The sequence below is a fragment of the Papio anubis genome, chromosome 11 (assembly GCF_008728515.1).
Source record: "Papio anubis isolate 15944 chromosome 11, Panubis1.0, whole genome shotgun sequence".
Lineage (NCBI taxonomy): Eukaryota > Metazoa > Chordata > Mammalia > Primates > Cercopithecidae > Papio > Papio anubis.
Genome location: NC_044986.1, coordinates 107,418,933 through 107,446,880, shown reverse-complemented (window position 1 = coordinate 107,446,880; position 27,948 = coordinate 107,418,933). Strand labels below are relative to the sequence as shown.

The 27,948-nt window shown below is 39.5% G+C and overlaps 1 protein-coding gene and 1 long non-coding RNA gene across 6 annotated transcripts in view; both read right to left on the bottom strand.

Moving 5' to 3' along the window:
• NSUN6 (NOP2/Sun RNA methyltransferase 6) overlaps positions 1-21,288 on the bottom strand; it is a 79,754-nt gene extending 58,466 nt beyond the window's left edge. For 3 of the 5 annotated variants that reach the window (XR_001906206.3, XR_002524197.2, XM_003903437.5), the window contains exons 1-3: positions 19,702-21,288; positions 17,047-17,202; positions 14,127-14,206 (exon numbers count right to left, since the gene is read on the bottom strand). Coding sequence is in view for 3 of the 5 variants with exons in the window: in XM_003903437.5 (XP_003903486.2) it covers positions 14,127-14,206; positions 17,047-17,202; positions 19,702-19,776 (311 nt within the window). In the remaining 2 variants the exon portion in view is untranslated. Of the gene's footprint in view, positions 1-14,126; positions 14,207-17,046; positions 17,203-19,701 lie in introns of those variants that run through there. The other 2 variants (XM_009214043.4, XM_021943108.2) reach the window with 2 other exon arrangements.
• A 5,271-nt stretch (positions 21,289-26,559) lies between these two features.
• On the bottom strand, positions 26,560-27,905 carry LOC103887347. The gene is made up of 2 exons (XR_651416.4): positions 27,798-27,905; positions 26,560-27,141 (listed from the first exon to the last, which is right to left on the bottom strand). It is a non-coding gene; the product is annotated as an uncharacterized LOC103887347 (long non-coding RNA).
• Positions 27,906-27,948: the final 43 nt, after the last annotated feature.

Genomic DNA, 27,948 nt, shown 5'->3' with positions numbered 1-27,948 from the left:
ACTAAAAATACAAAATTAGCCAGGCATGGTGGTGCCTGCCTGTAATCCCAGCTACTTGGGAGGCTGAGGCAGGAGAATCTCTTGAACTCAGGAGGCACAGGTTGCAGTGAGCCGAGATGGTGCCACTGCACTCCAGCCTGGGCAATAGGAACAAAACTCCATCTCAAAAAAAAAAAAAGGAAATATAAAGTGCTCTTTTCATTACTCAATTTCACTTTCATATTTTTAATTTCTCTCTGCTGCATTCTAGATAATTTCCTAAGGGTCATCTCCTAATTCAAAAATTCTCTAATCAGTTGGGTCTAATCTACTGTTTAATTCATTGTATGAGTTTTTAATTTTAATGATGATATTTTTATCTCCAGAAATTTGTTTTCAATTCTACCTTTTTATCCTTAGGGTATTTTCCTTTTTTTTCTTTCATTTTTAATCATTTTAAGAAAACTATTTTGTCTACAGCCGTACCACTCTGAAAATGCTCGATCTCATGTGATCTTGGAAGAAAACTATTTTTATAGTCCCTGCCAGAGAGGTCTATTTGTTAAAAGCTCTGAGGGAAATCTAATCCTGCAGCTTATTATATATGCTGATTCTCACCGTGGTTTGATTCCTAGTGTAGCTTTTAACAATGCGAAGTGTTTGGCTTCGATTGAATGAGTGCTGCTCCAGAGTGATGTCCCTTCGTTTTTGCCAAGCACCCAGGAATTGGCTTGGGACCAAATAGTTAATTTCCCAGTTTGCAAGTTCCAAGACAATTTAGGTTGCAGCAATTTGCATTCCAGACCTTTATGAGGGAGGGAACTTACGGCTGTGTATTCTCAGTAACACGTTTTTCTCCAACCTATATCCTAAGGCAAGAAAGACCTACTTTTCATTACTGCCTTGTACTGACTACTGGGTATTTCTCATCCTCACTATTAACACTCTGTTGTTTAAAACCAAAGAGCCTAAATTTAGAAGACAGACCACCTCCTTTCCCATACCTCCAACCCCCCTATATTAGCTCACATGCTTGCTGTTCTCTTTTCAATTATTCTGCATTTCTAACCTCTAATATATCAACTACATTTTTAATCACTCAACTACATCATTTTGTGGCCTACTATGTTCTTTTTCACTTAGCACTCCTAGGTGTATGTAGCGAAAACATTTTCATGTTATCTAATTCACCATACATATGACTGAAGCTAAAAGACTCTGAAATACCTTCCCAACTTTTCTCCAGGTTTGCAATTCATCTTTCGAAAAAGTTTCGAAACTTTTGACTGTAAGTTGATATAAGAAACACGCCTGATAAAAGAACTTATTTCAAGTTCTTACATCATTTGAGAACTTGATATAAGAAGCTACACATACATGTCTGTATGTGTGTGGTATCACTCACTTTTCATTAAATATTTTTACTATGTAAAATGCAATATATTATAAAACATCCCATTTATTTTTTAAAATATTCATTGAAAACATTAAATTGATTTCACAAGTTACTAATGGGTCATGATCTCTAAGCAGTTTGGAAGACTACGACCACTATTATATTTCTAAAATACACATCTAGTCATTACTAATAAAAATTCTTTTTTTTTGAGACAGTTTTGCACTGTCGCCCAGGCTGGAGTGCAGTGGCGTCATCTCAGCTCACTGCAAACTCCGCCTCCCGGGTTCACACCATTCTCCTGCCTCAGCCTCCTGGGTAGCAGGGATTACAGGCACCCGCCACCACGCCTGGCTAACTTTTTGTGTTTTTAGTAGAGATGGGTTTCACCATGTTAGCCAGGATGGTCTCGACCTCCTGACCTCGTTATCCGCCCACCTCAGCCTCCCAAAGTGCTGGGATTACAGGCATGAGCCACTGCACCTGAAAATAAAAATTCTGTAGCTTCTAAAGTCTATGAAAAAAAAAATTCCTTAGTAAAAAAAAATTATGCATACTTCATACCTGCCTCTCTCAACTTCTTCAGTTTCATCTTTCACCCATCCCCCAACTCTGAAAACGAACAGCCAAACCTGATCACTTTTATCAGGAGCCACCATATTTTCATGCATTCATGTCTTTCCTCATGCCTTCTCTCTGCCTAGCACAACCTTGCCCACCTTCAGCCTAATTTCTCCTCACCTTCAAGGCTCAGATGAAATAATACCTGCTTGCAGAAAATATTTAACAATTTCTTTGTACTCAGTCCTTCCTATTCTATGCTCCAATGGCATTTAATTTACACTTCCACTGTGGCTATCATAACACTTTGACTTGTACCAAAGTCTCCCGACTTAAGACTACAGAACTATGTCTTATTCATCTTTGTAACACCAACACATCTCACATATAGCACAAATTCAAAAACATGTTTTGTGAAAGTGAAATCTGTGGTGTTAGATTTTATGAAAATAACATGGAGGGGAAAAGATGAATTCCGGAACAGAGAACTGTGGAGAAAAAGAGTTAACAGAGTAGGCCTGATCTGTTATCTTTGAAAAGCCTGCTTATAAGGCTGGCCCTTGACTGACCTCTGGGAACTGAGATTTCAGGAGGGTTCCTTATTAATTGGTAAGAGTGGCTCACTGTGCCTGAATTACTGAACAAACTATGATTTATGGTAAATACCAGCTTTCCTTCTGAAAATCTGGAATTTGGGTATGTACCAGGCAGTGGGAATCTACATGATGAGCCCTGAATAGGAATCTTGGCAGTGAGTCTATGTGGTCACAACTCATCACTGGGGGATTTCCTGTGGGAGTCCTGTGTGGCTCCACTGGAAGAGGACTCTGGAAGCTTGTGTTTGGTTTTCTCTTTGCTGATTGTGCTTCATATTCTTTCACTGCAACAAATCATAGCTGTAAGTACAATTATGTGCTGAATTCCCTAAGTCCTCTTAGAGAATCACAGAACCAAGGAGTGGTCTTGGGGATCCACCGACACCAGGACTGACAATATAAAAACATAGTATGTCACATGCAAGTATCAATATTTAAGTCAGCTTTGCTGAAAGGGAGTTTTCACGAGGAAAAATAAAAGAGAAAATGCAAAAGTTAGTGCAGGGCCATAAAACATGCTAAAAGCTTGATTTTTATTGAAATGTTTCCAAATAGAGTGCATCAACAACATTAAAGAAAGATGATGTTCCAATAGTTTAGTAATACAGGTTGGAGAAAACAACTATAAATACACCTAGATTAAGAGAAAAGTATTAGAATAGCTAAAAAACGAAGTTGCTAAGGAATTAAAAACAGATTATGGGAATGTCCTGTTAAAGAATATAAAAGCATATATTTTTATTAATGTGGTATTTTAACTGCACACATTCACAACCCTACACATACTAACAACCCTACACCAAATGGAAGGTGATGGATGAAACTGAAACAACACATGATATTGCTGCATATGCCAAATACTTCCTTGCAGTGCAGCAGGACTGCCACCTTTACTTAATCAGTAGTTTCTGTGCAACAGTATTTTTTCAATATTCTATTGCAATAACCATATATATATATATCTTAAAGTGCTTGTTATAGATGGAATGTTTCTGTCCCCAAAATTCACATGCTGAAACCCGAATTCAATGTGATGGTATTTGGAGATGTGTTTGGGGGGTAATTAGTTATGAGGGTAGAACGCTCATAAATGGGATCAGTGCCTTTATAAGAGATCAAACAGCTACCCACTTTCTTTCTGGCATGTGAGAATACAATGAGAAGTCAGCTATCTGCATCCCAGAAGAGGGCCCTCACCAGAACCCAAGCATACTGGCACCTGTCTTGGATTTCCAGCCTCCAGAACCGTGAGAAACAATCTAAGACAGTACTGACATGAGTGACATGGCAACTACAAAAGATGGAAATCAGCGGGGCACAGTGGATCACACCTGTAATCCCAGCACTTTAGGAGGCCGAGGCAGGCAGATTACCTGAGGTCAGGAGTTCAAGACCAGCCTGGCCAACATGGTCAAACCCTGTCTCTACTAAAAATACAAAAATTAGCTCAGCGTGGTGGCAGGCACCTGTAATTCCAGCTACTCAGGAGGCTAAGGCAGGATAATCGCTTGAACACGGAGGTGGAGGTTGCAGTGAGGGGGGATCATGCCATTGCACTCTAGCCTGGGCAACAAGAGCAAGACTCCCTCCTGGGTGGGGGGAAAAAAGATGGAAATCAAGAAGGTTGAAAGATAAGACAAATCCAGTCTCATTTGGATTTCAAGAGATTTATGCTGCTGAATTACATATTCAATTGTGACAGAAAAAAGGAAAATTAATTTTCTGGCATTCTATTTTGAGACTTTTATCAAAAAGGAAGGAGCATTAATTGAGAGAATACAGAAATTCCTTAAAATTACAAATTGATTTTTGGCCTAAAAACTTCTACTGATCCAAATGTAGACTTTAGAAAACGCTGGTTGAGATGTTTTAAAGGCTCCTGTATCAAGAGAAGTCTGGCATTTAGTTATCTCCTAAAGTAATTAATTTACCAGACAAAAATCTTCCTCCAGAAATTAAAATATATTTCACCAGCACATGAAATATCATTTTAAGTAAACTGAAGAAACCAAAACTTTATTTTAAATCTCATTTTAAGCAAACTGAAGAAACCAGTAATTCAGTGATGCATTACTTTTAAAACTGTTTACTGTATATAAACTTTAACTGATGCATTTATATTTTAAACAACTGTGATACTGAGGTTCTACTAAAAAATCAGAGGAAGAAAACTCCTTTTTCTAAATCCCATGGAAATGAAAAGAGGGGAAAAAGAATAAAAACTTGAGGAGAAAATTCCATTTGCAATAAAACTAAGAAACAGCTACAATCCCAATGATGAGAAATAATTGGCTGATAGTGAAATTTGAGCCAAACCAAGTTTCTCAGCAGGGTGTGGAGTCTGAAAAGGAGAGGCTCCTGGAGGCCTAATCAAATATTTATTTCTTAGGAGCAGGACTATACGCTTGGTGGAAAAAAATCAGAATCTAGGAATGTCCTGTCAGTGTCCTGTTCAGAGGAGACAAGTCTGAAAGAAGAAATGGATTGTCAAAAATGGCATAACCAGACAATCAGTTATTTTCTCTAGCAAACCCGGATCAACTGCCTAAAAGCAACCCAAGAAAGAGAAAAGAAATAGCAACCAACTTTGTTGCTCCTGACTTAAGTTAACTAAGCAAAGATTAAACAAAAAAGAAAGCCTTCCCCGCCCCCCAGAAAAAAAGGTACCAGCTGAAGCCTTCACAGACAGCCTCCGCTCTGCTCACCAGCACTAGAGATGAGCCAGCAGAGAAGATCTGCAGTACTTCTGAGAAAACATATCTGATTAGTCCCATAGGCATGCTGTTTTCCCCATTCTGGATCATCATTGAGCAAACTGCAAACGAGGTTGTAACTGTTTCCATTCAATGCATGAGAAGCAGAAAGAATTCATTCTGCATTCATTGGTGGCACACACATACACAAAAAGCCTTAGTAGGCAGAAGGTAGATTTTAAAAATGTAAACCAAACAAAAGGAAAAATATTTCAAGTACCTCTGTATTTTCAGAGCAATGAAAGGAAAAACCTTAAAAAAGGGATAAAAGAACAAAGGCAAAGTAAACTAGCAGCTGAGAAAATAAAGGACAATAAAACCTCTGAATAAAGATTTAGAAGCAGAGAGAGGTAATACATCCCTATGACTAGATAGGATTTTGAATCCCCATTTTAGAGATAAGAAAAGCAAAGCATAGACAAGATAAAATTTATCTCCTATACTATTGACAAGACAGCCACTTTGAAACAGAGCCCTTGACCAACAACACAGGCTTAAGAAGGAACGGGCTGGGCGCGGTGGCTCACGCCTATAATCCCAGCACTTTGGGAGGCCGAGGAGGGTGGATCACCTGAGTTCAGGAGTTCAAAGACCAGCCTGGCCAACGTGGTGAAACCCCGTCTCTACTAAAAAAAAAATACAAAAAAATTTAGCCGGTCTTGGTGGCAGGCACCCATACAGCTACTAGGGAGGCTGAGGCAGGAGAATGGCGTGAACCTGGGAGGCGGAGCTTGCAGTGAGCTTGCGCCACTGCACTCCAGCCTGGGAGACAGAGCGACACTCCATCTCAAAAACAAAAACAAACAAACAAAAAGAACGAATGCAGAAGAAAAAGATCAGTGAATGGAGTTCAAGAATGTGTTAACAGAAAAAAAAAAGTTACAGTAACAAGGCTTGAGACTGCGGTTCTTAGAAAGGCTTGCTTGACAGGTTGGGTCTTGGCTAGCTAAGCAGCTAGAAAGTGGAATGAGAAACAGTTCCCAGCGGTGACATAAAACCTTCCCTAATGATCAATGAGAGTGGCTCACAATTCCTAAACTCTGTACAAGAAAGGTACAAACGCATGTTTATTTGGAGCACCTGCTTTCCTTTTGGGAGTCTGGGATTTGGCACATGCTAGGCAGAGGGTGCCTATGGGACCAGCCCAATAAAACCCTTGGGCACCAAGTCTCTGATGAGCTTTTCTGTTAGGCGACTATTTCACATGTCACAATTAGGTGCTGGAGCACGTCCTATGGGACTTCACTGAGAGAGCTTCTGTCTGGTTTCTTCCAAACTTCGCCCCATGCTTCTTTTCCCTTGCTGGTTTTGCTTTTGCATGCTTTCATGTAATAAACCTTAGCCATTAGTGTGTCTGTACGCTAGGTCCTGTGAGTCCTAGCCAATCACTGAACCTGAGGGCTGTCTTGGGAATCCCTGAGGCAGGGAATATCTGTGCTAGAAACGCAGCACACAAAGTCCTGCTGTCTTCATAACAAAGAATACAGAAAATGTAAGAGAAAAATATTCAAAGAAATAATGGAAGACCTATAACTGAAAAGCTACACTGTGGCTCATCAAAAGCTGAGAGGAAATAGGCTGAGCGTGGTGGCTCACACCTGTAATCCCAGGACTTTGGGAGGCCCAGGGGGGTGGATCACCTGAGTTCAGGAGTTCAAAGACCAGCCTGGCCAGCATGGTAAAACTCCGTCTCTACTAAAAACACAAAAATCAGCTGGGTATGGTTGTGGGCACCTGTAATCCCAGCTACTCAGGAGGCTGAGGCAGGAGAATCACTTGAACTCAGGTTGCAGAGGTTGCAGTCAGCCGAGATCACGCCACTGCACTCCAGCCTGAGCGACACAGTGAGACCCTGTTTTGTTTTGTTTTGTTTAAAAAAAAAAAAAAAGAAGAAGAAGAACTAAGAGGAAATAATCAAAATCAAGCATTACACTGGCCAAATGTCTAAAGTTCAATAAGTAAGAATTCCACAGATCTCCAGGCACAAGACAAGGTACTTTTACAAGGAGGAAAAGTTTTTGGTGGGCCTTAGATTTCTTCACAATAACATTTGATACCACAGGTTATAAAAACAATGTCTACAAAGTGCTAAGGGAAACAAACACTAGGTGGCCTGGAACAACCAGACTCAGCCAACTTGTATAAACATAAAGGCAACAGGCAGACATTCTCAAGCAAGAAAGTAACACAGTACATAAGAGGCACACTTCCGGAAAGGGCAGGGGGTGCGTGAGATCTGCTAAGTGACTGTACTCACCAACAAAGACATTAATAAAGATAAAGAAATGAGAAATAAACTGTGCCATAAGGACTGAAAGCAAGCACTGCATTCATGTGAATGATACTTGGGAAATAACAATGTTATAACCCCTGACAATGTTAAAACAAAAACAAAACTGGCTGGGCATGGTGGCTTGTGCTTGTAATTCCAGCACTTTGGGAGGCCGAGGAGGGTGGAACACTTGAGCTCAGTTCGAGACCAGCCTGGGCAACACAGAGACTCCATCTCAAAAACAAAACAAAACAAAACAAAAAACAGTAAATACAAACCAGCTGGTAGGAATTTTTGGGAAAATTTAACTCCAGAAACCTCCTCATTTCTCAAAACGGAAAGTCAAAAGAGACTTAATGGGCCAGGCACAGTGGCTCATGCCTGTAATCCCAGCACTTTGGGAGGTAGAGGCAGGCAGATCACAATGTCAGGAGTTTGAGACCAGCCTCACTAATATGGTGAAACCCCGTGTCTACTAAAAATAAAAAATTAGTAGGGTGTGGTAGCACATGCCTGTAGTCCCAGCTACTCGGGAGGCTGAGGCAGGAGAAGTGCTTGAACCTGGGAGGCAGAAGTTGCAATGAACCAAGGTCATATCACTGTACTCCAGCCTGGGCGACACACCGAGAGTCCATCTCAAAAAAATAAAAATAATTTTAAAAATATGTACTTAATAAAAATCAGGAGTTAAAAAAAAAAAGGAATTGACTTTTTTTTGAGATGTAGTTTCAGTCTTGTCATCAAGGCTCAACTGCAATGCGCTATCTCGGCTCACTACAACCTCCGCCTCCTGGGTTTAAGCGAGTCTCCTTCCTCAGCCTCCCAAGTAGCTGGGATTATAGGCATGCGCCACCACACCAAGCTAATTTTTGCATTTTTAGTAGAGACAGGGTTTCACCATGTTTCTCAGGCTGGTTTCGAACTCCTGACCTCAGGAGATCCACCCACCTTGGCCTCCCAAAGTGCTGGGATTACAGGTGTGAGCCACCACGCTCAGCCACTTTTTAGGAGTGAAAGGTAGGTATGTGAATTTATAATCCTAAATGATTTTTTCAAGCTTCCCTGCAATAGCTCACCATTTGTATTTTATACATTCACTCATGCTCTGATGAGTAGCCTAGATCACTACAAAGAACAGAGTGAAAGGATGATTAACGTCACAAAAAGTAAGTATTGAAAATAATTTAAAGTTAAATCATCCATATATCTTAGAAACCTAAAATGGCCAGTATTGGCATGAATGAAAGCATCAAAATCTCTCATATACTGCTGAAACATAAACTGGTAAAACTTTGTAGAGGGTTATCTGGTAATATGTCTCCAACTAAAATAAGCACAGACTTTTGAACTGGCTATTCTGTGTCATATCTGTGTTACATCTGTGTCATATCCGGTTATTCTGTGTTCATAACATGATATATTTGTTCTGCAGACATGCTTACGCAAGTCCACAAATATTCACTCCAACACTTCTGGTAATTATGAAAAACAGGAAAAAACTAAATGTCTATTAAAGGAGGATAGAAAATTGAGCTAAAAGATAACATATACTGTTTATGTAGCCATTAAAAAGAACGAAAGTGTTATATAATCATGAGATGATATCCGTTATATATTTTTAAGTGAACACAAAAGCAAATTGCAGAACATTATAATCTTTTCTATTTTCTAAAAATGAGTACAAATGACGGTACATGTGCATTCATGTATGCAGACGTAAACACAGAGACAATCCAGAAAAAATCAAATTTGATGCTCAGAGAAACAAAACTGGGAGGTGGGACAGGAGATGTAATGGATGATTACTTTTTTATGTACAACTCTAGTTTTCACTTGCTTCTATAAAGAAAAACCTAACTGAACTATCTTTAGGAAAACTAAATAAAACTAAAGAATAAAGCAGAGGTGTTTAAGAAATGTTTAAGAGTAAGAAATGGCCAAAGTTGGCCCAGTGAGGTGGCTCATGCCTATAATCCCAGCACTTTGGTAGGCTGAGGTGGGTGGATCACCTGAGGGTCATGAGTTCCAGACCAGCCTGCCCAACATGGGGAAACCCCGTCTCTACTAAAAATACAAAAAATTAGCTGGGTGTGGTGGCAGGCACCTGTAATCTCAACTACTCGGGAGCATGAGGCAGGAGAATCACTCGAACCCAGGAGGCAGAGGTTGCTGTGAGCCAAGATCGTGCCACTGCACCCCAGCCTGGGCGACAGAGTGAGCCTCCGTGTCAAAACAAAAAAATGAAGAAGAAAGAACTAAGAGGAAATAATCAAAACCAAGCATTACACTGGCCAAATATCTAAAGTTCAGTAAGTAAGAATTCCACAGATCTCCAAGCAGAAGACAAGGTACTGTTAGAAAGAGGAAAAGTTTTTGGTGGGTCTTAGATTTCTTCACAGTAACATTTGATACCACAGGTTATAAAAACAATGTCTACAAAGTGCTAAGGGAAATACTAGGTGGCCTGGAACAACCAGACTCAGCCAATTTGTTGTATAAACGTAAAGGCAACAGGCAGACATTCTCAACCAAGAAAGTAATGCAGTACATAAGAGGCACACTTTGGGAAAGGGCAGGGGGTGCGGGAGATCTGCTAAGTGACTGTACTCACCAACAAAGACATTAATAAAGACAAGAAATGAGAAATAAACTGTGACATAAGGACTGAAAGCAAGCACTGCATTCATGTGAATGATACTTGGGAAATAACAATGTTATAAAGCTTGACAATGTTAAAACAAACAAACAAAACTGGCCAGGCATGGTGGGTGGCACTTGTAATCCTAGCGCTTTGGGAGGCTGAGGAGGGTGGATCACTTGAGCTCAGGAGTTCCAGACCAGCCTGGACAACACGGCGAGACCTCGTCTCAAAAAAAACAAAAAACAAAAAAACAAAAAACAGAGAAACAACAGTAAATACAAATTAGCTGGTAGGAACTTTTGGGAAAATTTAACTCTAGGAACCTCCTCATTTGTCATAATGGAAAGTTCAAGAGACTTAATAGGCCGGGCACGGTGGCTCATGCCTGTAATCCCAGCACTTTGGGAGGGTGGGGCAGGCAGATCATGAAGTCAGAAGTTCGAAACCAGCCTGGCCAATATGGTGAAACACAGTCTCTACTAAAAATACAAAAATTAAGCCAGGTGTGGTGGCACGCGCCTGTAGCCACAGCTACTCAGGAGGCTGAAGCAGGAGAATTGCTTGAACCTGGGAGGCTGAGGTTTCAGTGAACCAAGGTCACATCACTGCACTCCAGCCTGGGCGACAGACTGAGACTCCGTCTCAAAAAACTAAAAACAAAAAAAATTTTTTAAAAGATATTTACCGGGCATGATGGCTGAAGCCTGTAATCCCAGCACGTTGGGAGGCGGAGGCAGGCAGATCACCTGAGGTCAGGAGTTCAAGACCAGCCTGACCAACATGGAGAAACCCCATCTCTACTAAATATATAAAATTAGCTTGGCATGGTGGCACATGCCTGTAATCCCAGCTACTAAGGAGGCTGAGGCAGGAGAATCGCTTGAACCCCAGAGGCAGAGGTTGTGGTGAATTGAGATCATGCCATTGCACTCCAGCCTGGGCAACAATAGTGAAACTCCGACTCAAAAAAATAAATAATAAATAATAAAAAGATACTTAATAAAAATCAGGAGTTAAAAAAACAAACAAAAAGGAATTGACTTATTCATTTTAGGAATGAAAGGTACGTATGTGAATTTACAATCCTAAATAATTTTTTCAAGCTTTCCTGCAATAGCTCACCATTTGTATTTATACATTCACTCATGTTCTGATGAGTAGCCTAGATCACTACAAATAACAGAATGAAAGGATGATTAAGGTCACATAAAAGTAAGTATTGAAAATAATTAAAGTTAAATCATCCAAATATTTTAGAGACCTAAAATAGCCCGTATTGGCAAGAATGCAAGCATCTAAATCTCTCATATACTGCTGAAACATTAACTGGTAAAACTTTGTAGAAAGTAATCTGGTAATATGTCTCCAACTAAAATAAGCACAGACCTTTGAACTGGTTATTCTGTGTCATATCCACTTTGTTATGCAGACATGCTTATGCAAGTCCACAAATACTCCAACACTTATTATTATTATTACCAGGTAATAATGAAAAACAGGAAAAAACTAAATGTCTATCAATGGAGCATAGAAAAATTAAAACTGAGCTAAATGATAAACTATACTGTTTATGCAGCCATTAAAAAGAATGAAATACTGTTACATAATCGTAGAACAATATCCATTGTATATTTTTAAGTAAACACAAAAGCAAATTGCAGAACATTATAATCTCTATTTTCTAAAAGTGAGTACAAATGACTGTACATGTGCATTCATGTATGCAGATATAAGCATAGAGACGGTCTAGAAAATATCAAATTTGATGCTCAGAGAAACAAAATTGGGAGGTGGGACAGGAGATGTAACAGATGATTACTTTTATATTTATGTACAACTCTGATTTTTACTTGCTTCTATAAAGAAAAACCTAATTGAACTCTTATCTTTAAGAAACTAAACAAAACTAAAGAATAAAGAAGAGGTGTTTAACAGAGTAAGAAATGTCCAAAGTTTGAACCTAAGTAAGTACAATTTTGCATCCTCATAAGGAGTGTAGTAACCTCCAAAGATCTGTGATTATGGTCTATTATACTAGCAACTAACTGGTCCAAAACTAAGAGATGACAGAAATAAGAAGAGCAGTTTCCTGGTAGGGTAGCCGAGTACAAGAGATGTTTCTGGGATAGTGGAAATGCTCTGTCTTGACTGGGGTGTGTCTTGGCTGCACAGCTGTATATAGTTGTCAAAACTCAACAAACTATACATTTAAGATCTCTTCGTTTCACTGTATGTAAATTTCACCTTTAAAAAACTGAATAGAAGATGAAAAACTTTAAAAATTAAACTAAATAGAATGAGAAGCCTATACAAATCAACTTTAATTGCAAAAATACATTCTTACAGTAAAAAATAAAACGAAAATATTACACATAAAAATTTCCTTTTATTTCTCCCCTCTCTCCCAATCTAACTTCCTCAGAGTCAACCACTATTAAAAGCTGGGTTTGTTACAGATGCCAGACGGTTTTTTTCACATGTATATAAATATACATAAAGGCATAGTTGTGTACTTTTTTTAATTGCAAAAAAAGTAATTATCCCAAGCATGGCAATTTGTTTTTGATATTTAACAAATGATCATAAACATCTTCTCTGATTGGTATGTATAATTCTCCCATATTAAAGGCCATATACTATCCCATTGCATGGACAAATCATAGTTTATGAAACCACTGCTCTATTGTTGCCCACTCAATTAAAGTTTTAACAAAAGCATTTCTATTATTTATCATAACTCTTAGGAGTTTAAAAAGATTTTAGACCATAATTAGGAACTTTAAAACGCTCCATAGGAATAAAATTCCATTATAATCATTATACTATGAAAACTTATTTTTCCTTTTTTTTTTTTTTTTGAGACAAGGTCCCGCTCTGTCTCCCAGGCTGGATTGCAGTGGCACAATCATGAGTCACTGTAGCCTCCACCTCCCAGGCTCAAACAATCCTTCCACCTCAGCCTCCTGAATACCTATGACTACAGATGCACACCACCTGTAGTTAATTTTTGTAATTTCTTAAAGTAGAGATGGAGTTTTGCCATGTTGCCCAGACTGGTCTCCAACCCCTGGGGTCAAGGGATCCGCCTACCTCAGCCTCCCAAAGTGCTGGGATAACAGGCGTAAGTAAGCCACTGGATCCAGCCCGAAAACCTATTTTCCAATTTTCAAACATATGCTTTCCAAATACATAAAAGAGCAGAACATAAATGGCATTATACATAATTGTTGAATTATGAATAAAATTTTACAGGCTGGGCCAAATGGCTCACATTGGTAATCCTAATACTTTGGCAGGCTGAGGTGGGAGCATCGTTTAAGGCTAGGAGTTCAATACCAGCCACATAGTGAGACTGTTTCTACAAAATAAAAAATAAATTAGCCAGGTGCAGTGGTGCACACCTGTAGTCCCAGTTACTCAGAAGCTGAGGTGGTATAATTGCCTGAGCCCACAAGTTCAAGCCTGCAATCATTGTGCCAGTGCACTCCAGCCTGGGTAACAGAGCAAGACACTGTCTCAAAAAATAAAATTTTACAAGCATATCAACTATAAAAGTAGAAAATAGGTTACTCTATATTTTTGCTGCAGCTCAAAAAAAAAGTTTTAATTTAGCACTGAAAATTCATATGAAAATACAAGTAAACAAATGAAATAAAACTTCGCAGAAAGAGGGGGGGAAAAACATCACTGCACTGAATGGACCTAAAATACATTATTCTCAAGGTCGTTGGGCCCATTCCTAGTCTTCTTTTGTATTATTTTCCATGACAGAGTCTAAAGTCTGCATTTCTAAATTTTTGAATTCCTGTTATCTATAGAAAGTTGCTAACAATGGGGAAACTTAGTCTTATCACCGAACAGTTAAAAAGCTCCCTGTGACAAACTTTTATTGAGAAGAATATAATTTGGAAATGAAGTTCTTACAAACCTGGGTCCAATAACAGGAATAAGTAAGACATCCTGAAGGTCTGGATGTTGAAGAATAGGAACACTTAATCCGTTAAACTGCTGTTAAAAATAAACATGATTATAAAGCAATTCATACATCTGATACATTTCAACTTATGGAACTTTTCAGTATCATCATCTACCACAGCATGAAGCCCTAGTAGCTCTGGGGCACTTTCACTTTATTCCACGGGATACTGTAAAAATCCAAAAGACCTCAAAACAACAGTGTTTTCTCTATTTTAATTCTGAAGTATCCTGACTTCTTTATAAGACTCAATTTTGCTTACTATTTGGCATTATAAACACAAACCATGGTTACCTTAAGTGATTTATTTTAAAAACTTTTATTTAATATAGAATTACATGTAGTATTCCTTTAAGAAAAATTTCTGAATAGGATGTTAAAGACTGAGATTACTATTAATAAATACTACCTAATATACACAATTAACACTGGCATCCACGTCAGTTTTGGTGAGGAAAAGAAATGTTTATGGTAGAGGTTCAGGATTTTCAGTATTCTCTATCATAAGGGAACCGGAAGACTGTCACACTGAAAGCAGGTACAGGTGTGGGAGCCAGCTCACACCAGCTCAGGAGAGTCACTGCATGCATCTCTTTCCAATTCCATGGTCATGCGTGTAACTACCAAGGAACCTGGTGAGTATTTATACCACAGAAATCAACAAACATTACTTTAGGACATGTGAACTTTTCAACATGAAAGGAGAAAGAAAATTTACAGCCTAAAGCCTCCTCCAAGTACTCTTTCTTGCTAGAATTGGGTACTGCTTTACCATTAGTTTCCTGTCTAGTGACTTTGACCCATGTTTCCCTGTACAATGTTAACCTTCAAGGAAAGGGGCCCAAAGCCCAGAGTGACTGATCCTAGCCCATGGGATCTTGTATATCCAGACTAGAATACTAAAATATCCAGGTTCTGGAAATCATTTGTTACGAAAAAAAATAATAAGGCCGGGTGCAGTGGCTCACACCTGTAATCCCAGCACTTTGGGAGGCCGAGGTGGGCAGATCACGGGTCAGGAGTTCGAGACCAGTCTGGACAATTTGGTGAAACCTCACCTCTACTAAAAATACAAAAATGTGGTGGGCATCTGTAGTCCCAGCTACTTGGAAGGCTGAGGCAGGAGAATCGCTTGAACACAGGAAGGAGAGGTTGCAGTGAGCCAAGATCGCGCCACCACACTACAGCCTGGGCAACAGAGTGAGACTGCTTCTCAGGAAAAAAAAAAAAAATCTGGATCTGAGTTATGGATACTTCCAGCGGGCCTCAGAACAGTTTCCTTTTTGTTAGCTGAAAACATACGCATGACTATGGAAAAGTAATGATTTTAGTTGCTTAGGGCAACTACTTATGTTTTATGCCTGTGATTACTCTCAATAAGATTATCACTATCAATAAAAATCAGATTACTTTTTTTTAAAGTCTTATTTAATTATTATACTAAGGTTTGGTGTCATACACTGAGATGCCATAGCTGGTTCTTCTCATGACATGGTCGTCTATTTACAACTTGGTACTTATAGAATTGTTCTTAAGGAGAGTATGACAAAGAGTCCATAAATGTAATAGAGAGATTCTTTAAAAGGGGATAAGTGACTCAGTGATAATTTTCTGAAGTTTCCCAAATAACTAAACGCAGCTTGTGATTTACAAATGGAAACCCTTTAATGATGGTTGCCTCTTGCTTTTAGTTCAGATACAAATAAGGCAGAAATGAGTCTGCTGATGCCCACCAGTTACATGTTACAAGTCACTGAATAACTACAATATGCAATTTATGTGGCACCTCTCAACATCTATTTTTCCACATCCTACATTTCTTCCGAGGTAAATTTCAGTGTACAGTGTAAGAAACACATAAGGCAAAGCTTTCAAAAGCAAAAAAGTACACACAAGGTAACTCAAAAAAATACAAACAAAATAACTCAAATACTTTTCTGCTTAGAGGTCATAAATGCCATTTTATAACACTGTTTTCATCTGTAAGAGGAATATTTTGCCAAAACTATTTTATTGTTTGGATGAAAAAAAGTCTCATGCTGTTTTACATTGAAAATGGATTCAGATTAATTATCTTGTTGTAATTTCCTGGTTTTATGAAACATAAGGCGCTCAGCATCTTTTTTTTTTTTTTTTTTTTTTGAGACAGAGTCTCATTCTATCACCCAGGGTGGAGTGCAGTCACGTAATTTTGGCTCACTGCAACCTCCACCTCCTGGGTTCAAGGGATTCTCATGCCTCAGCCTCCTGAGTAGCTGGGATCATAGGCATGTGCCATCATGCCCGACTTAATTTTTTTGTATTTTTAGTAGAGACAGGGTTTCGCCATGCTGGCCAAGCTGGTCCCAAAGTCCTGGCCTCATGTGATCCACCCACTTCAGCCTCCCAAAGTGCTAGGATTACAGGCGTGAGCTACCACACCTGGCCCAACACCTATTTTTTATGTCAATTAACAATATAATCTCACAGGTACTTATTATGTACCTCTTTATCTCTGGGCTTATCTCAGCTATACCATCTGTCTTCCTGGTCATTATATGCTACTTATCACAAAGCCACAGGTTTTTAAGGTTAGACTGGACTTCTTCACATGTATTTTAATGATGAAGCTACTGAGGCCCAGTTTAATGCAGCCCAAAGGGATTTAAAAGCTATTTAGTCACCAAAAATGAATAAATTTAGAATCAGAAGTACTAGGTTCAAGTTCTAGCATTACCACCTAGGCTAATTTTGAAGAATTTACCATTCATGATCCTCAATCTCCTTGTCTATAAAATTGGAAGTGTATTATATCATTCATAAGATTTTAATGGAGAACATGGCAGACTGCAAAAATGTAATTATGTACAAATGACAGAAAATTTCCACAAACCTTCTGAAGTTCATCAAATAACAGATTTTTCACATGTTGTACTGAGGCTAAATGTGTATTCACTCTGACAGTTGTGAATGACGGAGGATGTGACAGGTGCTTTAACAAAGTTTCAAACTTCCTTTCTGCTTCTTGTTTACCTAAAGCCGTCACAATCTAAAAAGAAGAAGTTAATGTTTAAATTTCCTGAGAATTAAAAACAGTCAGCAGAACATGCTTATATATTAATTCCATCTAATGAAACATCGCTTAGCAATTGTTCAGCTCCATTCTATTTTGCTGTATTGTTTATATGTTAATAGCACTAAGGAAATAGTAATACTTCACAGGGTTCTTGGGCTTAAACGTGGTAATAAACATCTAAGAAAATGCCTGAAATAAAGGGCTTAGAAAAACATTGCCTAAACTTCAAAGCATTATGCACATTTTCCAAATATTAATATCTGCTACATTTACTCACATACATTCAAAAATTCAGTCTATTTATAATGCATTACCATTACAGTATCTCTGTAGAGCTAACATTATATCCAAGTTAGCTAGATGTTGCTAATTAGCTAACATCATCTCCAACAGCAAACTGAGTGGTATCATTTTAAAACCCCAATATTTAAAGAGTAAGTAACATTGATATAGTCACTGTCATACAAAGATTCCCCTAGGACATCAGCTTTTTAATACGGTATTATTAAATGTAACAAATATATATTGTCCAAAAAAGATGAGTAGCAAAGACACCTGTCAGATATGACGGTATAAAGACTTAAACAACAATATTCCCTTGTAATTAACCGAACCTTTTCAAATAACATATTTTTTTTCCCTATTTGACTAAACCCTGCTTTACAGAATCTTCACAAACCACTTGTTAGCCTACTCATCCACTAGCCTTAAAAGTATTCATACTTTCTCAAGGTTTAGTCTTATCAAAGCTGAACTTTCAGCCTGGGCAACATGGTGAAACCCCATCTCTACAAACAATACAAATATCATTAGCCAGAGTGGTGGCCCCTGTCTGAGGTCCCAGCTACTCGGGAGGCTGAGGTGACAGGATCACTTGAGTCCCAGAGGTCGAAGCAGCAGTGAGCTGTAATCACGTCACTGCACTCCAGCCTGGGCAACAGAGCGAGACCCTGTTTCAAAAAAAAAAAAAAAAAAAAAAGGCATAAAACTTAATATTCTTTCCCTTCAATACTTTTCACAAAGGCATAGCTTTCCATTTTGTAAAACCATACCATTGATGAGGCTCTGAGGCAGAAGGAGTGTCAAAAGAAAGATGTTTGGATATTCTTTATAAAACAATGTTCTCCATTTTAAAATCAGCTGAAAAAAATTGTAGAATGCCCCTACTTCTCTTAATATGTGCCTTATATTTTAAGTCCCTTAAAATCAACAGAATATATTTTATCTTTCCATACAGTCTAGTCTCTCAACATAATCTTTGGAAATGAAACATATAAATCAAATCTAAAAGGCATGGCTTCAATAACATATTCAAAAATGAGCAACATTTAAGTGGTGTTAACCTGACTAAAAAAAACTAAGGATTTCAAAAAAAATTTGCTTGGCGGCAACGTGGTAAAGTGGAAGAGAGGACAGGCTTTGCAATCGGAGACAATCAACATTTACTGAGGACTTCTGTGGCAGGCACTGCCAATAGCAAACAAAATTAACATTTTTTGAAGACTTACATGCCAAAACAATGCTAGTTGTTTTCATTTACGTTTAATATCCTAAAACAACCTGGTAAAATACTTTTAATTTGACTAAAAAATTAAAGATTTGGAAAAAACAAAGTTGCTCAGAGGCAGCATGGTAAAGTGGAATAGACAGCAGGCTTTGCAATCAAAGACAAGCAACATTTACTGGGGACTTTAGCAAACAACATTAACATTTTTTGAGGACTTACATGCCAAAACAATGCTACTTGTATTTACTTACGTTTAAGATCCTAAAACAACCTGGTAAGATATTTTTAACCATTCTCAATTTTTCACAGAAGAGAAAAATCGAGGTTAAGCCACGTAAAGTAATTTACAAGGCACTAGAAGGCAAATCAAGTGCCTGAGATTCAAAAGCTGTACCTTTATTCATTACACCTGAACCCTTTCCCTCCAGATTTCAATAGTTACTTGATAGCCGTGTCAACTTGGGTCAGTTACACAATTCCTTTAACAGTTTTCTTATCTATTAAAATAGGAACAAACCTCTACGAAAAAAAAAAAAAAAAAGATTGTGAAGAGTAAAGATGCAAATAACCTAGCACAACTGTTGGCATTTAAGAGGCACTCAAAAAATTACAGAATCCTTTTCACCTGAGTGCCAGAGCGAGCGCTCTTTTAAAATTCGACTTGAGTTCTTGAAGACAAGGACTTTTTCTTGTTCATCCTTGTAACCCTTTGTGTCATGCTTGACAGGCACATGCGTTTTTTCCCTTCTTTTCCACTCCTAAATGTTAAAACATATACCTTATTCACTTTGAATCTCAGTAAGCTTTAATGCCTGTAGAAACATATTGGTATTTTTACACTTGATAGACAAGTAGTAAGAAACGATGGCTGTCAAGATTTCCCTTTACACTTTTTTCTATTTCTCTAGAGTGTGTGAATATTTGAGTTTTTGCAAAACATCATCTAACATCTTTACCTGACCTACCTCCTTATTCACAAAGCTTTCCTTAAGATAGTTTTCAACCTCGGGTCTCAAAGATATCTTAGGGAAAATAGACATTTTTCCTGTTGTTTAGTTCTCCACCAAGAGAAATGCTGGAAAACGGTGTTTTCTTTCCGAATTAATAGTGACGAGTGTCTTGACACCAGATGCTCCGGAAAATCTTGCCGATCACGCTGAGTTAATTTCGGAAAGGCAGAGGTACACGCTTTCTCAAGCCTAGCCGATTAGAAGGGGCTGCCTGGCTTCCACCGCACCTCATCGAGGCAATGTTTTCTCGTGGAGATGCTCACGGAAATCACTGAGCCAATGCCGCTCACGTTGCAAAGAACCAAAAAAAGAAAAAAATGTTTAATAACTGAATCTGTGGTGAAACGGAAGCAGATCAGTAAGCCAGGCTGACAGCAGCTCGCTCGCTTTATCTTTTCTATCAATTTCCAAACACGCGCCCCTGTTTCTCGGCGGAAAGTCGCTTCCGGCTTACGTCACGTCCAGCGCTTGCGGCCCACCCCTCCCTTTCCGGTCCCCCAATCCGCAGGCCCAAGTTTCCCCAACGCTACGCTACGTCACGCCACGCCACGCCACGCCCCCGGAGGTTCCAAACTCTGCGTGAGGCGCTTTCACCTGCCTCGGGTTAAGTAGGCAGTGGCCGCTGGCGGAATGGACAAGGATATTTAGTTCCTGGTACCGGAGGGCTGGGTGCCAGGGGCAATGGGGAACCGTCAAATGGTGTGGGTTGAGTGGAAGATGTTGCTGCCTGAAAAAAGGCAGGGCCCAGTTGCTGTCCTGCCGGATGTCCTCCAATTAAAGGATGAGGCCAGAATTTGGGCGCATCACCACCGTTTGATTTCATGAAATGATTTTACCTTTCTCAGGCATATAGATCTGACTTCAGTTGTGAAGTTTATAGAGTTCATATTTTTGAAAGTTGGGTTAATGGTGTGTTAATAGCCAATGCTCAGGTAAAACTTAAAACCCATAGATAGTGTTTACAGTTAGTTATAAGGTTAACTGCTACTTGTATCATAGTTGACATATTCTTTAGAGCTTGAGAGACCCTTGCCATGATTTTTTTTTCTTTCTTTTTTTTTTTTTTTGGTCATAAGCAGACAGGGATACAGATTCAGAGAACGAGGATACCTAACCAAACTCACTGAATCATTTTATAATTGTACAGGAAAGTCAAAATAATTCTCCTATCACCTTGACACATGTTTTTTGCAGCACACCATGCTAATTTACACATAACTGTAGGAAAGGGGTTTTCTTATTGTTTCTCTTTAATTTTCACACCGAATTATACACACAGACACACACACACAGAACAGGTACTTTCTATGACACACCAACTCTTTACCAGAAAGAGTAGAAAATAATGTATGACCATTATACCATGCAACAACCTGCAAGGTGTTTATCATTTTCTTTTTTTTTTTTTTTTTTTTTTGAGACAGAGTCTCTGTCGCCCAGGCTGGAGTGGAATGGTGGGATCTTGACTCACTGCAACCTCCACCTCCTGGTTCAAGAGATTCTCCTGCCTCGGCCTCCAGAGTAGCTAAAATTACAGGCATGTGCCACCAGGCCCAGCTAATTTTTGTATTTTTAGTAAAGACAGGGTTTCACCATGCTGACCAAGCTGGTCTCAAACTCCTGACTTCAAGTGATCTGAGTGCCTAGCCTCCCATGGGATTACAGGCGTGAGCCACCGCGCCCAGCCTATTTTCTCTGTTTTTAAAGAGTAAATCAAGGTTCCCAGGGTTGAAACGACTCTCCATGGTCTCACAAATAAAAAGCCAGAATAAAGACTAGTAATTTGGCTTCTAGAGCCAATACCTTGTCTTTGACCATCGCATATTTCTGCAATAAATCCATGAGATTCTTTCATGGCTGAAACATCTGAAAGTGATAAATGTCTAAATCAGACATTTCCAAAGGAATTTCTGTAGCCTCAATTTCATGGTGAACATAGCACCACTAATGGCCAGAAATTACTTCACTAGTGCCACACACGGACAGTATTAAGGACATTTAGACTTTTTTGTTTGTTTGAGATGGAGTCTCATTCTTTCACCCAGGCTGGAGTGCAGTGGTGCTATCTCAGCTCACTGCAACCTCTGCCTCCCAGATTCAAGTGATTCTCCTGCCTCAGCTTCCCCAGTAGGATTATAGGTACCCACCACCATGCCTGGCTAATTTTTGTATTTTCAGTAGAGATGAGGTTTCACCATGTTGCTCAGGCTGGTCTCGAACTCCTGAGCTCAAAGTGATCCACCCATTTCGGCCTCCCAAAGTGCCGAGATTACAGGCATGAGCCACCACACCCGGCCATTTAGACTATTCTTGACTAGATGTTATTGTAATGACAGTTAATGTTGATGAAGATATCTCTTGGTATCCTAAGGCTGGATCCAAGAAAAGCATATTACAAATCAGAGGTTGGCATAGTTGATATGTGCTATGTAAGCAGTGGAAAACAACTCCATGAATAATACACCCATATAAGATTTATTTAGGCTACAAGTTCTTAATATGGGTGATATGGCTCCCTAGGGTGTGGGGAACTCAGTGGGGATTGAAACAATCTTTGATATAATCTCACTCTTAATTTTTAGTTTGTGGAACTCCAAAGCTTAACCTTACCAAAACAATCATTCCTGAGCATTTAATTTCGTGGTAGGGGTATGGGAGAATTAATGGGAAAAAATGTCTAGAAAGGCTCTTTAGGAGGATGATAATTTTAAAAGGTTGATAAAACACTGATTTAGGTGATCACTTCCCTCAAGTCACCCAGGCTGGAATGCAATGGCATGATCTCGGCTCACTGCAACCTCCGCTTCCTGGGTTCAAGCGATTCTCCTGCATCAGCCTCCTGAGTAGCTGGTATCACAGGTGCCCGCCACCACACCCAGGTAGACAGTAACTAATTTCTATGTAGACCTCCCTTTTTCTATTCTTCCAGGTTGCCTTTTTTATTTCTTCTATGACAGGCATGCCTCTTTTTACTTGTCAAAATGTTATTTCAGATTGATCCTGGAAGAAAGGTCTTAATTCTGACTCTGGCTATCTCCATTCAAGGAAACTTCTTTCCTTCCTAATTTCAACCCTGCGTGGTTCTATGAAAATAACATGACACCTATAGTCACCCATTCACCCATAAATCCAAACCTGTATCAGTACGGCAGCTCCAGTCTAAGCTTCTCAAATTTATTTGGCATTTGAGACACAATAAATTAGGGCCTATAATATCTGGAAAGTGGCCTGGCGCAGTGGCTCACGCCTGTAATCCCAACACTTTGCAAGGCTGAGGTGGGTGGATCACAAGGTCAGAAGTTCAAGACCAGCCTGATCAATATGTAAAACCCCATCTCTACTAAAAATACAAAAATTAGCCGGGCATTGTGGCGCGTGCCTGTAGTTCCAGCTACTCGGGAGGCTGAGGCAGGAGAACTGCTTGAACCTGGGAGGCAGAGGTTGCAGTGAGCCAAGATTGCGGCACTGCACTCCAGCCTGGGCGAGACTGTCTCAAAAAAAAAAAAAAAGAAAAGAAAAAAATGGAAGGTAAAGGGAAGAATAAATGTGATTTAGTTCAGAATACTGCCAGGATTAAACAAACAAAAAACCAATCTTGGATTGGTTCATCTTTATTTCTAGAAATAATACTATATACCTTACCGAGAACTTCCCATTTTTCTTGCTGTGCTTATGGAACACTGGAAATTAGCACCATAATTTGCTTTGGGGAACACTTCTCTGAAAACCCAGCAGTCCAACTGTTGCCAGACTTAAATTCCTGGCTACCTTATCTTGCACATATCCTTCCCACTTAAGTAAGGAACAAACAACATAGATTCTTGCAAAGAAAATGGTATTAATGTATGACTGAAGTTTAGCAAGGTTCTTGGGCAGTCTATATCTTTGCAATGTTTAAGAATTTGACCTCTGGTGTTAAGCTACTAGGGTGCAGATTCCAGTTCTTGCAACCTCAGGCAAAGTATTAGAGTTCTTTGCACTTCAATTTCTTCATCTGTGAAATACAAATAATAGCTCCTGCTTCATAATTTTACTATAAACCAAACAAATTAGGTAGAGTGCTTTAAACGGTGCTAGAACAAAGTCCTCCATAAATGTTAGATAGTATCATCATACAAGTGTTATCATACATGTACTGAAGGAATGGCTATAGGATAGTGAAGTCATTTGTGAGGAAAGAACTAAAGTGACCCAAATTCTGACATGTCAAGAGAGTTTTTTATCTAAGGGAGGAGTGAAGATTTCAGGTGTTTAGGAAATGTAAGAGGCTCCACCCGAAGGAATGGGACTGTAGTAAAGAGGGGCAAAGCTGTTTCCGGAGAAGAGAGGACCAGAAACTTCAAGAAACTGACTCAGCTTCAAAAGCCAAAAACCTACTATAAATGGGTAATTTATAAGCCACCATGACTGCCACTGAGCAGCCAAGCCCTTAAAGGACTACATGTGTTGATGATGGAAGCTTTGAAGTACCTGTTGGAAGGAGCATTTGTCAAATGTAGGAAGGCTGGTCACATTGAGCCCTAAACTACAGAAGAGATGTCAATTCTTATTGATTGAATTATGACCAAAGTCACAGACCTATGGCTATTTTGATCTAGTAGATGTTTTGAAACTCAGGATATTATGGCTTCTCTTTGTAAACATAAAGCAACTTTATCAGAAACTTATCAACATACTTTTCAAAATGACAGGAGCGAGACGTGAATTTCTTTTATATTACTTACAACATCAAAAAATTGTTGGTCTCTCAATAGATATTTACGGAAGGAGATCATATTGATTTCCAACCATATGGCAGGGAGAATTTTCTGATGGGAAATGTATCAGTCACACCTAGTCTGGAGACTGATCAACTGAACTAAAATCTCAATGGGCATTACCTTAAAGATTGAGAAAAGCTAAAAAATGGTGCCAGCACTTTGGGAGGCTGAGGCAGGTGGATCATGAGGTCAGGAGTTCGAGCCTGACCAACATGGGGAAACCCCGTCTCTACTAAAAACACAAAACTTAACCGGGCATGGTGGTGCGTGCCTGTAATCCCAGCTACTCAGGAGACTGAGGCAGGAGAGTCGCTTGAACCCGGCAGGCAGAGGTTGTAGTGAGCTGAGATCACGCCACTGCACTCCAGGTTAGGGTACAGAGTGAGATTCCATTTAAAAAAAGTAATGGACAAATTGATCAGAGTTGTATGAGTAATAAATTGAATTCAATTACAGCTACAGCTAGCTCTTCCAAGTATTATCTGAAGTTAGTTTATAATAGTTCCTTTTAAAAACATACTATAGTTTTATTTTTTAAATTCCCAAGTTGTTTGACATTTTTCTTCCTTGAACTCTTTAAAATATTTTGTTAAACTGGACAGAGATTTTACTGGGATTCCAATTTAATTAAAGGAAGTTATTTCCAATGAACGCTTAATTAGTTATACTCCCTTTTTTTTTTGGGGGGGGGGGTTCAGACAAGGTCTCACTCTGTCACCCAGGCTGGAGTCCAGAGGCACGATCTTAGCCCACTGCAATCTTGACCTCCTTGGCTCAAATGAGCCTCTTGCTTCAGCGACCCCATTAGTTGGGACAACACATGTGTACCACCACATCCAGCTAATTTTTGTATTGTTTGTAGAGACAGGATTTCCCCATGTTGTCCAGGTTGATCTAAAATTCCTGGACTCAAGCAGTCCACTTGCCTTGGCCTTCCCAAAGTGCTAGCATCACAGGCATAAGCCACCGCGCCTGTCCTACAAAATGTAATTGAAAGTATTTTTTCTGGCCGGGCGCCGTGGCTCAAGCCTGTAATCCCAGCACTTTGGGAGGCCGAGACGGGCGGATCACGAGGTCACGAGATCGAGACCATCCTGGCTAACCCAGTGAAACCCCGTCTCTACTAAAAAATACAAAAAACTAGCCGGACGAGGTGGCGGCACCTGTAGTCCCAGCTACTCGGGAGGCTGAGGCAGGAGAATGGCGTGAACCCGGGAGGCGGAGCTTGCGGTGAGCTGAGATGTGGCCACTGCACTCCAGCCTGGGCGACAGAGCGAGACTCCGTCTCAAAAAAAAAAAAAAAAAAAAAGAAAGTATTTTTTCTAATAGATCAACAGGTACATCAGTATGATTTCTGTTTAGATAATACACGACTATATTCTGTTAATCAATCATATTACTTTTGATAATTGTGGCTAGTTTTCTTTCCCTTCAGTTTCTAAAAATTTTAGATTTCCAAATCAGCAAATAAAACTTTTAAATATGAAAAAATATTTTTAAAATATTAGAACAGTCCTATTGTCAGGTAAATTGTTCATAAGAAAGGTGTTAAAAGTAAGTTAAAAGTAAATTTTAACAAATTGAAAACTTCAACACTAAAGTTTTCTGAAATTTCAAAGAAGCAAAACCAATAAAAATATCAAGAGCCATGTTCAAATAAATACATTCATTCCACTTAGTTAAAAGTAGAAGGATAATTCTGTCTCTAAAATATCATAAAAATGTTTAAGCAATCTATAGATTTTTTGCTTCAAATCTCTGAATTTTCTTTCTTTTTTGTATTTTTTTTTAGACAGAGTCTTGCTCTGTCACCAGGCTGGAGTGCAGTGGTGTGATCTCGGCTCACTGCAACCTCTCCCTCCAGGGTTCAAGCAATTCTCCTGCCTCAGCCTCCCGAGTAGCTGGGATTACAGGCACGCGCCACCACACCCGGCTAATTTTTGTATTTTTAGTAGAGACAGGGTTTCACCATGCTGGCCAGGATGGTCTCCATCTCTTGACCTCGTGATCCATCCGCCTTGGCCTTGCAAAGTGCTGGGATTACAAGCGTGGCGCCTGGCCAAATGTCTGCATTTGCATACCAAAATGCTTGCTTTTCAGAAATGGTTTCTTAGAAATCCGAAAGCCAGAAGAAAAAAAAAGCAGAATGTGGTTTACATCCATGTCTAACAAGAAGCTGAAGAAGCTGTTAAAGAATCTAGTTTGTTTTGTGATAATGAAGCTAGGACTAAAAATGTCCTTTTAAGCCATTACTTACACAAACACAAAATTATTCACATTTATGGTTCAACTGATAGTCATGACAGTTACGTTTGCATAGGCTCAGTACATTATTTTTCCTCTACACAGGAGCATGAAACTTGCCTTCATTGTCGTAACGTTGGAGCATATTATCCTGCATCTAAGTCTTAAAGAGTCTTTAAACTATAGCACTGGGAGGACATAAGTCATACATTCTCCTTGTACAAGTTAACTCAACAGTTTGGCATGTTAAAAGGCCACGTTGCCAAGGTTAAAATCCAACTATCTGACTGAAGTCATAGTCTCTTAAGGTTGCTCCTCCGTCAAATGGTTTCAAGGACATTCAGTTTCGTTTCATTCCAGGCTGTGACGCTTTTCTTTTCAATGCTAGAACCTAACCATGGAAAGTGGAATTGAAAACAATTATATAGCGAATTGGCTTGTGCGTGGATTTCGATCTGGGATCCACGAACATACTTAATGCTTGGCAAAATGGGGAGGGGCACTGTGTGTTATTATTAATCACATAACTGAACTCTGTGGCTACAGGCCTTCCATGGCTCGTCTCCCAATCAATTCTTTTCAGAATTAAGAATCACGACAGGGGCCGGGCGCGGTGGCTCAACGCCTGTAATCCCACCACTTTGGGAAGTCGAGGCAGGAAGATTGCTTGAGCCCAGGAGATTGAAACCCCCTGGGCAACACAGCCCTACCTCGTCTGCAATCCATCAGTCAATCAATGAGTACATAAATGAATAAGCGAATTAATGAATACGTGAATGAATAGATGAATAAATGAATGAAAAAGAATCACGGCAGAACTCCTAATCCCTAGCACGTCTGCCTAGAGGAACAGGAAGAAGTCAAGAAAGAAACACTCTTCACTTCTGTGAGTTTTCTAAGGGCAGCAAACGGCGGCTGCTCAATTAGAGAACCTATGGTCTTTTCTGGCTTTAGAGGTCAGGTCCGCAGCTGCTAGCAGCAGAGAGACTCAAATCAAAGAGGAGTCCCACAAACGCTTTGAAGGCTGACATCAGAGGTAGCACGCACCGAGGAAAATTCCCCACCTCCCTGTGATACCGCAAATTCCCAGTCGCTGGCAGTTTGGGGTTCTCCCACCGGAACTGAAACCGAAGAAAACGCCACGTCGAAGGCGTGTGTTGCCGCAAGCGCGCCGACGTCACGCGCCTAGCTTCCGGCG